At 40.4% G+C, this 13,786-nt stretch overlaps 3 protein-coding genes across 5 annotated transcripts in view; all 3 read left to right on the top strand.

The window, feature by feature from the left end:
- Positions 1–2,472: 2,472 nt before the first annotated feature.
- LOC139542530 (guanylyl cyclase-activating protein 2-like) lies at positions 2,473–4,392 on the top strand. Its single transcript, XM_071348086.1, has 4 exons — positions 2,473–2,780; positions 2,950–3,099; positions 3,221–3,335; positions 3,643–4,392. The coding sequence occupies exons 1-4, from the start codon at positions 2,577–2,579 to the stop codon at positions 3,792–3,794; spliced, it is 621 nt and encodes a 206-aa protein (XP_071204187.1). The 5' UTR covers positions 2,473–2,576; the 3' UTR covers positions 3,795–4,392.
- A 1,571-nt stretch (positions 4,393–5,963) lies between these two features.
- LOC139542523 (ADP-ribose glycohydrolase OARD1-like) overlaps positions 5,964–13,786 on the top strand; it is a 45,063-nt gene continuing 37,240 nt past the window's right edge. Inside the window, exons 1-7 of one of the 3 annotated variants that reach the window (XM_071348065.1) lie at positions 5,964–6,437; positions 6,611–6,673; positions 7,294–7,459; positions 7,626–7,684; positions 7,771–7,883; positions 7,999–8,056; positions 10,473–10,528. In XM_071348065.1, the coding sequence (XP_071204166.1) occupies positions 6,626–6,673; positions 7,294–7,459; positions 7,626–7,684; positions 7,771–7,883; positions 7,999–8,056; positions 10,473–10,528 (500 nt within the window). In that variant the 5' untranslated portion in view covers positions 5,964–6,437; positions 6,611–6,625. Of the gene's footprint in view, positions 6,438–6,610; positions 6,674–7,293; positions 7,460–7,625; positions 7,685–7,770; positions 7,884–7,998; positions 8,890–10,472; positions 10,529–13,786 lie in introns of those variants that run through there. The other 2 variants (XM_071348066.1, XM_071348064.1) reach the window with 2 other exon arrangements.
- The window catches only part of LOC139542521 (synaptotagmin-2-like), an 87,596-nt gene continuing 84,276 nt past the window's right edge, over positions 10,467–13,786 (top strand). The window contains exon 1 of the mRNA XM_071348059.1: positions 10,467–10,528. The gene's annotated coding sequence lies outside the window, so the exon portion shown is untranslated. The remainder of the gene's footprint in view (positions 10,529–13,786) is intronic.

Below are 13,786 nucleotides of genomic sequence, written 5' to 3' on the forward strand. Positions count from 1 at the left end.
GTTGTGAATCACACTGCTGTTCTCTCATTTAGCTATTTACGCCTTACGGATTGTGGTTGTTGTGGATAGCTGTTCACAAATCTAAATGTGTATTTGAACCCAATAATGTTTGAATTAAACTAGTTTGAGCTGCCTATCAATCATTGTTTTTGAAACCAGTGGACAGCCAAGTGAACAATGCGCTCTTGTAACAGCTGCACAGTGCGGATCCCAGCCTATGGAATAAAAGAGGGTCTTTTATTGCTAAATTTAATTCATGCTAATAATTTTTTTGAATCCATAGGCTTAATGGACACATGTGCAAACTTGCACGCTTTTGATAGACTTAAAGGGGCAATCTGTAGTTGCTACATCCATTTTTGGATACATATATCCATTGATTCTTGAAGAATATAACTTATAAATGCCTCATGAGCTTAGTTCAACTATCACACTCCATGAAAACCCAAAATATAAGCTGCTTTTCCTCCAATGTTTGTAAACATTGTAAATGTAAACAAACACTGTATAGCCTCATAACATGGTTAAAACAATAATGTTGATATCATGGATGGTCAGTCCTTGCATCCATAGCTCTGTCTATTAATCTGAGAGTGGTTACATTTCTCCAGGCCCATCCCGCCTCTTTTGGTAAAAAACTGAGGGGTGACCATTTTACTATTGTTTCATCTGTGGATTTGCCCTTTAAACAGCTGCACATTATAAAGATATCAACCAGTCACCAACAAAAAGTTAAACAATCGGCCTAAAGCAAACATTTTTCACATGCTTTTGAGTAGTGCTCAAAGCATGCCATTTCATGAGCGGCGCATTTATTTTTCAACTCTAATCAATGAGCCCAATCAGTCCTGCATGACAACAAAATCATAAACAACAGTGTAGGGCTGGCTAATAAGTCCTTTGTTTTGGGGTTATGCTCAGGTAAAACAATTTTGCTAGTCTATACTTCCATATTTCCAAGTCCTATTCTTGACGATCAAGGGGTAAAACATGACTGGAATTCTGATAAATTATATTTTTACATTATAAAACAAAGTCTAATTGTATTATTATATGTCGTAGAAAGCGATGAGTTAGAAGAAGCCTACATCACCAACCCCTAAAGTAAAATGTAACATCCATATATGGCCAGCTATGTAAACTTTAACATTGATTTATCCTGCAATAGATCTGGTTCAATTGGTAACACACATGCTTGTCTTCTTTTAATGCTTCGTAAGGGGAAAGTAATCAAAGTAACTGCATGTTATCAGATTGCGTTACTGAGTTTGGTTTATCCAAAAGTTATGTTACGGATTACAATTTTGGACAGGTAACTGTAACAGATTACATTTAGAAAGTAACCTACTGTGTGTAGTGCTAGGGCAAAAAAAACGAAATGTGCATCCAGGGGAGGCCCCAGGACCGACTTTGGGAAACCTTGACCTACTTGACAAAACTGATCTGCTTAAAGATGCTCATGGACTTCATATTTCACCAGGGAATTTACTGGGTCTTGCCTGTATATGACTCAATGTACAGGTAACTGTCAAAATAAAGGAAACACTTGAGTAAATGAGGGATACAAAGTATAATGAAAGCAGGTGCTTCCACACAGGTGTGGCTCCTGAGTTAATTAAGTAATTAATGTCTCATCATGCTTGGGGGATGTGTAAAATTTCCCAGTTGTCCATTATTTTGGCTACCCTGGCTAGATTAGGGAAGGGAAAGAGGATATGTAATCAGTTGCACAACTGAATGCATTCAACCGAAACGTGTCTTCTGCATTTAACCCAATCCATCTGAATCAGAAGTGACATTATGGGCTAGTTTCCTAGACCCAGATTAAACCTCGCCATGGAGGGAGAAAAAAATCTCAATTGATAGTTTCCATTGAAAGTACCTTTTAGTCCAGGACTAAACTTAATCTGGGTCTGGGAAACTGGTCCTTTACCTTTTCTTTCGGGTGATCAATTTCCTCATGTTACCCTGATGTCAAGTCAACGGCTCTTCCTTTTAGGTTTATAGTAGTCTACAATACCAGTTCAGTTAGCAGTTTGAAACATCTTTATACCTGTCTGTTGCAGTAGTTCTAGCAGCTCACTTGCCTTGGACTGACAGGATTTCCCATACTGACCCTTGAGCAATATTTAGGAGATGGACAAAGGCAAATCTTCTCATGATCTCACTATGAACTAATTGATCCAGACATGTATTCCTAATCCCTTGTGTCATGTGATCCACAACAGTCCTTGCCCAGTCTCTACCCTCAGTGCAGCATTGGCAGACCAGGGGTAATACTAACTCACTGTTTCTGTTGCACTATTTTTGTTTATGTATGGAAACATAGCATTTTTCTTTAGTAATAGTACAGACACAGTGGATGGATTCAAAAGGTGCAGTTGTGATGGTAATGGGGACAAAGTTGGAATAATATTTTTTTTGTGTGGAGCATCTAAAGAGTAGAGCTACACCACTGACTGACAGACAACTTTAAATCATGAGTGACAACCTCTTCAAGTAAGGAGTCCAATAAAAAATGAGACAACACCTTCAACTAAAGAGGCTCTTCAAAGTATTTGACTACTATTTCCGTGATGGGTCAGCGACTGAGTGAGGAGAGTGACTCAGACCAGGAAATTGATGTTGCAGAGCTGCAGGAGTGGTATAAGAAGTTTGTGGTGGAGTGCCCAAGTGGAACACTCTATATGCATGAGTTCAAGAGCTTCTTCGGCGTTACTAACAACAAGGAGGCAGCGGATTATATTGAGAATATGTTCCGCGCCTTCGACAAGAACGGAGTGAGTAGCATACAGATTACAGTAATCTGATGGGGGGCCTTTGAGGGCCACAGTGTCCACATGTGGTCCTTCAAGTGATAACTGTTGAACACCTTTTCTCTTCATTTCAGTGTTTATTGATGAGTATCATTTCAATCTGTTATGATTTCCCCCCCCCCCCCCTTTGCAGGACAACACAATTGATTTTCTAGAGTATGTTGCAGCCCTTAACCTGGTCTTGAGGGGCAAGTTGGAACATAAACTGAAGTGGACTTTTAAAATGTACGACAAAGATGGAAGTGGCTGCATTGACAAGATAGAGCTGCTGGAGATTGTAGAGGTAACAACCAACATTTTCCAGTCGTTGAAAGATTAGTGTATGATTAAATAAAATATAGTATTTCTATAGACATGTACAGTATACATATGGGATATAATTCCAAAATGTTATCTTCTCTCAGTCCATCTACCGACTAAAGAAAGCCTGTCATGGAGAACTGGATTCAGAGTGTAACCTCCTGACCCCAGATCAAGTGGTTGACAGAATATTCGAACTGGTGGATGAAAACGGAGATGGTGAGGATGTTTTCTTTACCCCCTTACTGTTCTCTGACAGTTTGATCTGTGCTTTTAATAATTTAATGATTTAACAGGTTCTCACTGTGATTTCCATGTCGTTATGACTGTGTGTAACACACACAGACATATACAGTATATGCCATTTAGCAGGCTCTTCTATCCAAAGCGACTTAGTCATTAATGGGTGTAACACATTCCAGAGTATTTTGAAAATTGGACCATGGGTGAGTAATGTTTTTCCTTCGGTGTATGTGTTTTGGTTTCACTAGTTAATGGGTAATGCTAACTATCTCTCCTCCGTCAGGGGAGCTGTCTTTGGATGAGTTCATTGACGGGGCCAGGAAAGACAAGTGGGTGATGAAGATGCTGCAAATGGATGTCAACCCTGGGGACTGGATCAATGAACGGCGACGTAAGAGCTCTGGAGTGAGCTCTGAAGCTGGACCTCTGCAATAAGTTTCTGGACTACTTTCAATCAAAAGTTGAATCCATCTACCAGCAGCTTCAGCTATCCTGTGCCGGCAGACACTACCACCATGCCCACGTGGACTCTTGTCCAGAGGGGGAAATCACTGCTCTAATAACTCTCCTTCTCTCTCCATAAACAGCAAATAACACACCATTTTCTTTTGAAATCCCTAATGTGTACATATCAATGTGTTTCTGTTTGCCCTGATGGTTGTGTGTGTTCCACTACTCATGATTGCATTTTGTATGTGCAGGCTACAGTGAAAGGGACCAGTTTTCTCCATCTCATTATGATTGAAAGACATCATGCAGAGGCAGATTGTAGAGTTTATTTTGCAATTATGTTTTGCTGGTAAACAAAGCATCCATCCGATTTTGGGGCTTATACTTGATGAGGTTTCAATAGAGCTGACAATATAGTACACCGGTAGCAGTCTTATTACATTTCTGGCACCATTTTAAATTTTTTTGAACTTTAGGGCACCACCTCTCTTTTTGTGTGTGTTGAACTTAAAATCCATATTCATTGAACAGTAAATGTGTATGAAGTTGCATAATAAACACCTAGCCCAATATTGGACTAAAAGAAGTGTAACGTTACTCCTTAGTCCTAGGACCTTACATGTTCTGTTTAAAGGGCGAATTGGCTCTGGAAGCCAAAACAGCCAAATACACCATCTAAAAGTGAATCGATTCTCAATTGGCTCTGGAAGCCAAAACAGCCAAATACACCATCTAAAAGTGAATCGATTCTCAATTGGCTCTGGAAGCCAAAACAGCCAAATACACCATCTAAAAGTGAATCGATTCTCAGTTGGCTCTGGAAGCCAAAACAGCCAAATACACCATCTAAAAGTGAATCGATTCTCAATTGGCTCTGGAAGCCAAAACAGCCAAATACACCATCTAAAAGTGAATCGATTCTCAATTGGCTCTGGAAGCCAAAACAGCCAAATACACCATCTAAAAGTGAATCGATTCTCAGTTGGCTCTGGAAGCCAAAACAGCCAAATACACCATCTAAAAGTGAATCGATTCTCAATTGGCTCGAAGCCAAAACAGCCAAATACACCATCTAAAAGTGAATCGATTCTCAATTGGCTCTGGAAGCCAAAACAGCCAAATACACCATCTAAAAGTGAATCGATTCTCAATTGGCTCGAAGCCAAAACAGCCAAATACACCATCTAAAAGTGAATCGATTCTCAATTGGCTCTGGAAGCCAAAACAGCCAAATACACCATCTAAAAGTGAATCGATTCTCAATTGCGGTACGGTTCTAAAAAAATAACCCTCTACTTTCATATCACATTAAAAAATAATTAAACAAATGCAAAATACACATGCACTTACTGTAAACTGTTTTAAAACAGTTACAGCCAACAATATTTCAGTGACAACACGTTTGTGGGCTCCCCACACAGGTATTCGGAGATGCAGACAGCTAATTGGCACAGGTAGTCCACAATGTCTTCTATCGGTTTATCATAAACAAGCGCTGTAACATGGAAATATGGCTGTGTGGGAACCCTAACCCTATAATTAAAGGTGTGTATCAATTTAACTTTTAAATTATTATTTTTCGCTAATATGAAAGATATGGTCCTTATGCTTCCAAAACCCATACCACAAGTGATGCGTGTTAATGTTCAGACCGAGTGTTGCGGCTATTAACAAAACTTCCCCATACAGAAGACGCCTTCATCCAACGACTTATGTGTATGCCTAATGTAATGTAACTGAGTGATGATCAAGGGCTAATTATAAACTGGGTGGTTCGAGCTTTGAATGCTGATTGGCTGACAGCTGTGGTATATCATACCGTAAACCATTGTAATGACAAAACATTTATTTAGACTTCTCTAATTACATTGGTAACCAGTTTATAATAGCAATAAGGTAACCTTCGGGGGTTTGCGGTGTTTGGCAAATATACCACAGCTAGGGCTGTATCCAGGCACTCTGCATTGCGCATAAGAACAGCCCTTAGCCATGGTATCATATACCACACCCCTCGGGCCTTACTGATTAAATAAACACCCATGTTGACCTATTGTATGGAATGTAAGCCTATTATATAGCCCTGGCCCCTGACTAAATGCACTATCCATTTAATGCCTATTTCAAAGCAACTGGAAACTCGGAAAAATACGAGGTCAAATCATGACGTCAGTGATCATTAGGTCGGAAAGTCGGAGTTCTAGAAAGAGGCCCGAATTCCCAGTTGATTTTTCCCAGTCGGAGCTCGTTTTTTTCCCGAGTTCCCAGTTCTTTTGAACGCGGTATCAGCGTAGCTCGTGGCTACATCATCACTATATCATAAAATAACCTGATAATATTGAAATCTTATGCCACGTTCGAGTCGAATCTATGAAACTCAGAAATGTCCGACTTTTTATGACAGTATTCACTTTCAGCATTGATGGTGGAGGTACTGGAGCACGAGCATAATGGACCTCTAGCTCCTCCTACCTTTGACATGAAATGATTGGATAGGTTTAAGCAGTTTCGCCTTGGATATGCTGGGACGAAATCCCAGCTGTGACACAAAGAGGAAGTCGATTGCTAGCTGATAATGTCCGCATTTTGGTTAAATTGAAAGAGAAACTGAACGACTTTGACGCTAGCTCAGTAAGTTGCTAAATTAAGAAAAATACATCAAAGCTAGCCTTATGCAATAGTCAGCCAAATGTGCTTGTTGTAGTGCTAGCTAATACTGCAGGTTCAAATAATCAAATGTACTTTCATTTAGCTTGCATTTTAACAACAATTGCCTATCCCTCCCTCTACTTGGTTGATTACAGTTTACCTGTCGTATAATGTCAACTGTATCTGAAGAGCCAGTGAGCTCTATTGACAAATATAAGGTAAGTGGCCATCATAAAAACACCTAAATTAGCCAGAATAGATTTCGAGCCTACGCCTTCTTACAGCGGCACTGGGTCTGACCGGCTTCTTGTTTAGATTGAAACCACAGAGCCAGCGCGAGAAATGGCTCGGAAAATGTACCTCAATCCAGGAATGAGAAATGCATTGTACTCTGAATTGGCCTATTATCCCAAATGTTACACCAAGAAGATTGAACGACTTCTAGTGTTTTAGAAGTCGTTCAATCTTATTTATGTAGCAGTTGGGACAATTCGGAGTACAACACATTTGTCATCCCTGGAGTGAGGTACGTGTTCCTATCGTGCTGGCTCCGCGTTGTCATCGTCTAAACAGGAAGCCTGTCTAACCCCAGTGCAGCTGTAAGCAAGCGTATGGTCGGAATCTGTCTAGAAACCACCAAATTTAGCTAGTAGGTAATGCCGGCATACCGTTGAATGGCATTTAAACAATGCCCATATTATGTTGTTACAGTCCTACTCAGCAAGCTAACTACTTATCTGGAGCTAAGGTAAAGGACAGAGGTTAGAAAGTCTTTGGTATAACTAGCTATGTACTTGATGTCTCGTCATATGGTATAATGCTGCCCTCTCATGGCCAGAATGCAGAAGGCGGCTGGAGCCTGCGTCATGTGAAGGGGGACCTGTTCTCCTGTCGTGAAGATGAGGTCCTGGCCCATTGTATCAGCGAGGACTGTCGCATGGGGGCTGGCATCGCTGTCAAATTCAAGAAACAATTTAGTGGAGTAGATGAGCTGAAGAAACAGAGTGAGTCCTGTGTATTCATGTTTGTTATTATGCACTCTGCATTCTATGGAAGTCTGTTGTGATGTGCCATTTTCACTTCAAAGTTCGCACTACAGATAGAAGGCATAGTTTATATCATAAGCCAATGTCATTGATCAAGATCACTGTCTACTGGTTTTTACTTCAGAGAAGGTGCCAGGGCAATGTGCTGTACTGAAAAGAAACAAGCGTTTTGTGTACTACCTGGTAAGATGCTTAGCGGTATATACCAACCAACTAAAACATATAAAGCCTTTTATTTTGTGATCTTTTGTGGTGTCTCTGTCTTACAGATTACAAAAGAAAAATACAGCCACAAACCTACCTATGACAACCTACGGCAGAGCCTCGAGGACATGAAGTCTCATTGCTTACAAAATGGAGTAACTGGAATATCAATGCCTCGGTTTGTATAAATACATTCTACACAAAAAAATCACCATTATGTTGACATTTAATTAATTTGCATATTGTTGGTATGCTGACTCAACTTCCATTTTTCCTATCCTTCTATTATACAGCATCGGCTGTGGCCTTGATCGACTGAGTTGGGATAAAGTGGAGGAGATGCTTGAGCAGGTATTCCAGCCCACAGATATAAGTATCACTGTGTATACTCTCCCTGTAAAACCCACAGGGAAACCAAGTTTCCATTGATGTTTTCTGTACACCAAAGTAAATCATGTTTCAGGGACATTTGTTATGGTTATATTCTCTATCACCTTTTGTCATAGGCTCCAAGCCTGTGTTTTTCAACTCTTATGACAATGGATTTTGTGTGAAATCAAACTCGGACCATATCGTGCTGATTGACACAGCGTGTATATTTCATTGCCAAGTTTACTCAGCATACGGATATGCACCTGTGCAAAGTTTGCTGAAATGTTTACTTTCAAAAGTTAATAAATTAAATCACAAAATATAGCACATTACTTTAAGAATCATATCCTTTACCGTCTAATCTTTATTTTACCCCTGTGTTTGATGGTTCTCTGAAATTACAAGTGCATATTTTCATGTTAATTATGACCCTTTAGTAGAGCTATTCTCCACCAGATGGGGGCACCAATTATAGTTTTCTCCACATGGCTTCTGTGGTGTGATCTATACAGATTTGTCATATGCTGTAAATACCCTGTAATGTGCTCATGTAAGGCCTAGAACTTATACCACCAAGAGACATCTTTATATCTGGAACACCAGTGCAATAACTACAAAGTGGGAAAACTGAAGAAGTGTAATATTCTAAACTTGTATATTTCTAAAATATTGTAGACTGAATATTCACAGTTAAAATGAAGACTTGTTCCCTTTTAAAAATGTGTTAAGCTTTTTTATTTGTACCTTACATGAGCATGACTTATGAAAACTAGATTGTTATTTTGCAGTAATAAAATCAAATGTGTTGTATACATTTCGCTGAACCTGTGGTTCTTATAATTTGTATATATGTTTAGATTGACTGTCCAGTGTAAATGGTGTTACGTCATCTATCGATCACATTCACCTTATGACTAAATGTATCAATATCACCCGTCATACCATACAGGAGGACAGATGATCTGAACAAATACATTTAGTCATTCCTAATACCCATCTCTTCATCTACTGACTAGGGCTGTGAATCAGGCTTTGCTCATGAGTCACAAGCTTGATGCTGCGGACTCTGAACGCTACCTTTTAATGTGATTCTAATGCTATGACCATCACAAAAGACTTAGCGGGGTGCAGCTGCGGCAGATATGGCCACGGTATTGTATGATGTAATGTTGATCTTGAGTGTATTGTACTGTAAAAGCAGCTGAAAGACGATGCCGGCGCCAGATGTAAGGGAGGGTGGGGGGAAGGGTATAGGGAATCTGACACCACAAAGTCAAACCCACAGAACCATTTTATGTTTAAGCCCTCCAGTACATCAAGCCCTCTACAACATGAAACTTGAGTCGAATGCACACACAACCAGCCATCCTTTCGCTGGATTGCCTGTAGTTATATTACTTGAAAGGAATAGCATATTTTGCCATTAACAATGACTATAAACCAAAATATGTTTAAGATAATGCGAGTGTACAATAGTTAGCTAGACAGTGTACAGTCTGACAGGTCTTCTAGTGAAAAGACAGCAGTAGCCTGCTGCCTGGCTTTGCCCCCACCTACTCCCCATGCCTTCTGGGGCACCTTCAATAATTCATGAGGAAAATGCATTTGTCACTGGGTACACTGCGGCTACCTTGATTCCTCAATTCCTGGCTGGATGTCTTTCGGGCATCACTGCATTTGACCCCCTCCCATCCCCCTAACACAGCAATTAGACTGTACTCAGCAGCGAGCCCTGGGAAGTCTCCCTTTTATCTGGCCTGAGCCTCCTGACACATCACTGTACTGCATAGGTCCATCACACACTGCAGAAATGTAGTGGTCGTCTTTGCTTGTGTCTCAAAAATCCTAACCAAGGAAATACACTGAATCCTAGCTCGGCGTGCCTGTGTTTGTCCTATAGCAGCTCACTGATTTGCTACTTTCCTTAGTTCTCCCTCCTAACACTCACTCTGTTTCTCTCATGTCCTTCCTTCCCTTCTTTTTTACGCTCTGTGTATGAATCTGTAGAGCTCGGCACTCTTGTCCACTTTAGAGAAAAGAAGAGCTTGGCGGGAGCGGTCCTGATGCACCGTGAAACTGCCCCCTCCCAATTAAAGCACAGCACTTATGTTATTGAAGGGCAGCTTAGCCAATGAGGTGGCGATACAGGCTGATACAGCATTAAAAAAAGCAGCAGAACGAGTGAAGAAAAAACTGCTCTGTGTGTGTAGTTTTTATCCCTCCCCGGAGCTGATTTGTATTAATTTACTGTAGTAATCCATTAGGGTGTGTGTGGATGTGAGGCAAGAGTCCACAGTGTTCTAGAAATATGCACTAGTCCATTATTCTAACACTGGAAACAAGAGAAAGTAATTATTGAAGGAATATTCATTCTCTTTATTTCTATCTATCTCAGTGCCCTGAAGCTTCTAGAGACGTTTGCCCTGAGGAGGAAGAGACCCAGCACACAAGGTAAACTGCTTTTCACATCTACTGTTGGGCTGGTGGGATGCTTTTGAAGTTCTTTTTTTTCTGATATAATTATAATGACATATTGGAGCTAATTAATTGATAATTCATTTAGAGATTTTTTATTTTTAAATGTTTACATAATCGAGACTTTACAGGGAAGGAGAGAGAAGGCTAGAGCGGGACTCTGATGCTCCAAGCCAAGTTACTCTCTGTGCACACGGTTGTCAAGTGCAACAGTATCCCATTTCAGTCTATAGATAGTGGAGTTTCCCCAGACCCCAGCATCTTGCTGACATGGGGCAGGGGGACTTAAAATAGCCATGCAGTTTTTGTGAATTCAGAGCAAACTTGAAGTTTCCTGGGACAAGGCATTTATTTAAATTTTTAATTTTGATGTTGATGGTTTAAATGAGAGGTCAGGTGGACAGGTGCATCATTTCACGGTGAAACAAATGTACTGCATAATGATAATCCCAAAAGGGGACGATGTGCACACTCGTATGTGTGGACTCTCATTTTGTGTGCAGCTGTATGTGAATACTCTGTAATATGATGCATGCATTTGGGTTGCTTAGATAACACATGCATTCGGAATGGTGTGTAGAGATTGATCTGTCTTAATTAGAAATGGTGTGCAGAGATTGATCTGTCTTAATTAGAAATGGTGTGTAGAGATTGATCTGTCTTAATTAGGAATGGTGTGTAGAGATTGATCTGTCTTAATTAGAAATGGTGTGTCGAGATTGATCTGTCTTAATTAGAAATGGTGTGTCGAGAACTTGATAGGTCACTGGGGCTCAGTCTGTGCCTGCAGCCCCAGTGAACTATCTCACAGAGAGGGTATGCAGGGCTGGAGGAATCTCCTTCCATGGAAAGAGGAGGGTTTCTCTCTCACCCCTCAGTGGTCACACAGTAGGAACCGCAGAGGAAAGTGAAGGCTAAGGGCATTTTAAAGATTTTATGAAGGGCTACTGGACACAACGCAATCTAACAGACAGATGGGGTATTTTCAATATAAATATATTTTTTCTTGCGGCTTATATGAGGCGTATTTACACTTTTCTATTTTGCTCATTGTGATGTCATTTGATGTGATTATGACCTTGACATTTTTCTGTTTGAATAATTTACATCGGCCAGCAGTAGGCGCTGTTTCTTTAATCTGTAGCCTATCTAAAAGATTTGCGACGTTTCTAATAAGATAGTACTGTATCTTTATAGATAGTACTGTAAAATGAGTGAAGATGATCTTTTAGTGATTTGCTGTTTATTTTTAGGGGCAGCTCTGCTCTCCACAGTTGTAGGCTATTTACTCAATCTGGAAACCAGGTTCAGTATTAGTTTGGGAGAGTAGTGTGAAGAATCTGTGTTTGTAAAGGATTTACAGACCATGTCCTCTTTCTGTCATTGAAAAGGATACTCCCACTCAGTAGGCAGGACAGGAGGAAAGCTAGGGAGGGTTGGGGACCCATCCTCTCCTGACCAGAGCTGCTGACCCCTATATCCTTGCTCTATAGTAGTCTGACCCAATCTCCCAGAGACACGATAGCAGCTTTGTGAGCATATCCACTATACCGTGGCAGTTGTGGACCAAAAAGGGAAAAACCCACTTTATTATTCATGTCTCTCTGCCTTTTGTGAGCATGGTGGCTCTTTCTCTGAGAGACTGCAAAGCTGTTTTAGTGTGTCCCATCCTCAATATTTCAAACCAATGTTTTTTTATTTTTAACTACACCACACACACTGTAGCACTGCCATCTTAGTACCATAGTGATAGACGATGAGTAGTACTTCCCCAATTCTGTGAGCGACTTCAGCAACTATCACATCCCTTCCTGTGCTTGCAAGTACCCATAATGAATCACACATTAAAACACAGTCAGAACAATCATATTCAAATAAAATCATAACCATGCCGATTCTGGAGTAGGCCTACTACTGCGTAGCCTAGACTCAGTGAGTTTAACATACATTTTTCAAAAATAACCAAACTATTCATAATAGGCTTAGATTTTGCATTCTGGAAAATTAGTAATTTATGAACTAATGTATATTTTTCAGATGAGGTAAATGATTATGCCAACAACACTTTAATGATCATTGACACCCATGGAATTATGGAAGACTGTTCCTCTTCACATTATCCTGGGGATGAGGTTGAGAGACTCCCAGCAGGGTAGAGACATCACACTGAGGAAGACACTGAGATAGCACTGCTGAGAAAACCCAGCTGCTAATAGCAACGCTGCAATGACACCCCTCACTGTGTCCAAGTATTAGCTGCTGTCCTCTATAAGACTGAAAATATGAGAAGTTGAGAACCACTGAAGTCTGAAGGAGCCTAAAAAGTACTTATATAGAATTAGCATAGCGGGATTTGAAACAGTGGATATCTCGCTGTTGGCTAAAATAATTTGAGTATTGTAATCAGGATAGAACAGGACTGGAATCAGGGTGGTCTTCAGTCAGAGGACCAATCACAGCAGCTGAAGGATAGAACCTGACTGTTGAATGAAATAGTATGGCACTTTACTATCCAATCACTCCTATGAAAGAGACAGATCATGAATAAGGTCATGAAAAATCAGACATGTCCTGTGATATACAATGCATTCGGAAAGTATTCAGACCCCTTGACTTTTTCCACATTTTGTTACGTTACAGCCTTTTTCTGAAATTGATGAGAAAAAAAACAATTTCATCCATCTTCACACAATACCCCATAATGACAAAGCAAAAACAGATTTTTAGACATTTTTGCACATCTATAATTAAAAAAAAACAGAAATATCACATTTACAAAAGTATTCAGACCCTTTACTCTTTGTTGAAGCACCTTTGGCAGCGATTACAGCCTTGAGTCTTCTTAGGTATGACGCTACAAGCTTGGCACACCTGTATTTTGGGAGTTTCTCCCATTCTTCTCTGCAGATCCTCTCAAGCTCTGTCAGGTTGGATGGGGAATGGTATCTGCACAGCTTTTTTCAGGTCTCTCTAGAGATGTTCGTTCGGGTTCAAGTCCGGGCTCTGGCTGGGTCACTCAAGGACTTGTCCCGAAGCCACTCCTGCGTTGTCTTCCCCAGAGCTGTGCCTCGACACAATCCTGTCTCGGAGCTCTACGGACAATTCCTTCGACCTCATGGCTTAGTTTTTGCTCTGACATGCACTGTCAACTCTGGGACCTTATATAGACATGTCATATATAAATCATGTCCAATCAATTGAATTTACCACAGATGGACTCCAATCAAGTTGTAG

Source organism: Salvelinus alpinus, chromosome 17 (assembly GCF_045679555.1).
Source record: "Salvelinus alpinus chromosome 17, SLU_Salpinus.1, whole genome shotgun sequence".
Taxonomy (NCBI): domain Eukaryota; kingdom Metazoa; phylum Chordata; class Actinopteri; order Salmoniformes; family Salmonidae; genus Salvelinus; species Salvelinus alpinus.

Coding starts and splice junctions, on each gene's coding strand:
- LOC139542530 (XM_071348086.1), top strand. CDS start 2,577: ATGGGTCAGCGACTGAGTGAGGAGAGTGACTCAGACCAGGAAATTGAT. Junction 3,100..3,220: donor AGCTGCTGGAGATTGTAGAG/GTAACAACCAAC, acceptor ATCTTCTCTCAG/TCCATCTACCGACTAAAGAA. Junction 3,336..3,642: donor GGTGGATGAAAACGGAGATG/GTGAGGATGTTT, acceptor CTCCTCCGTCAG/GGGAGCTGTCTTTGGATGAG.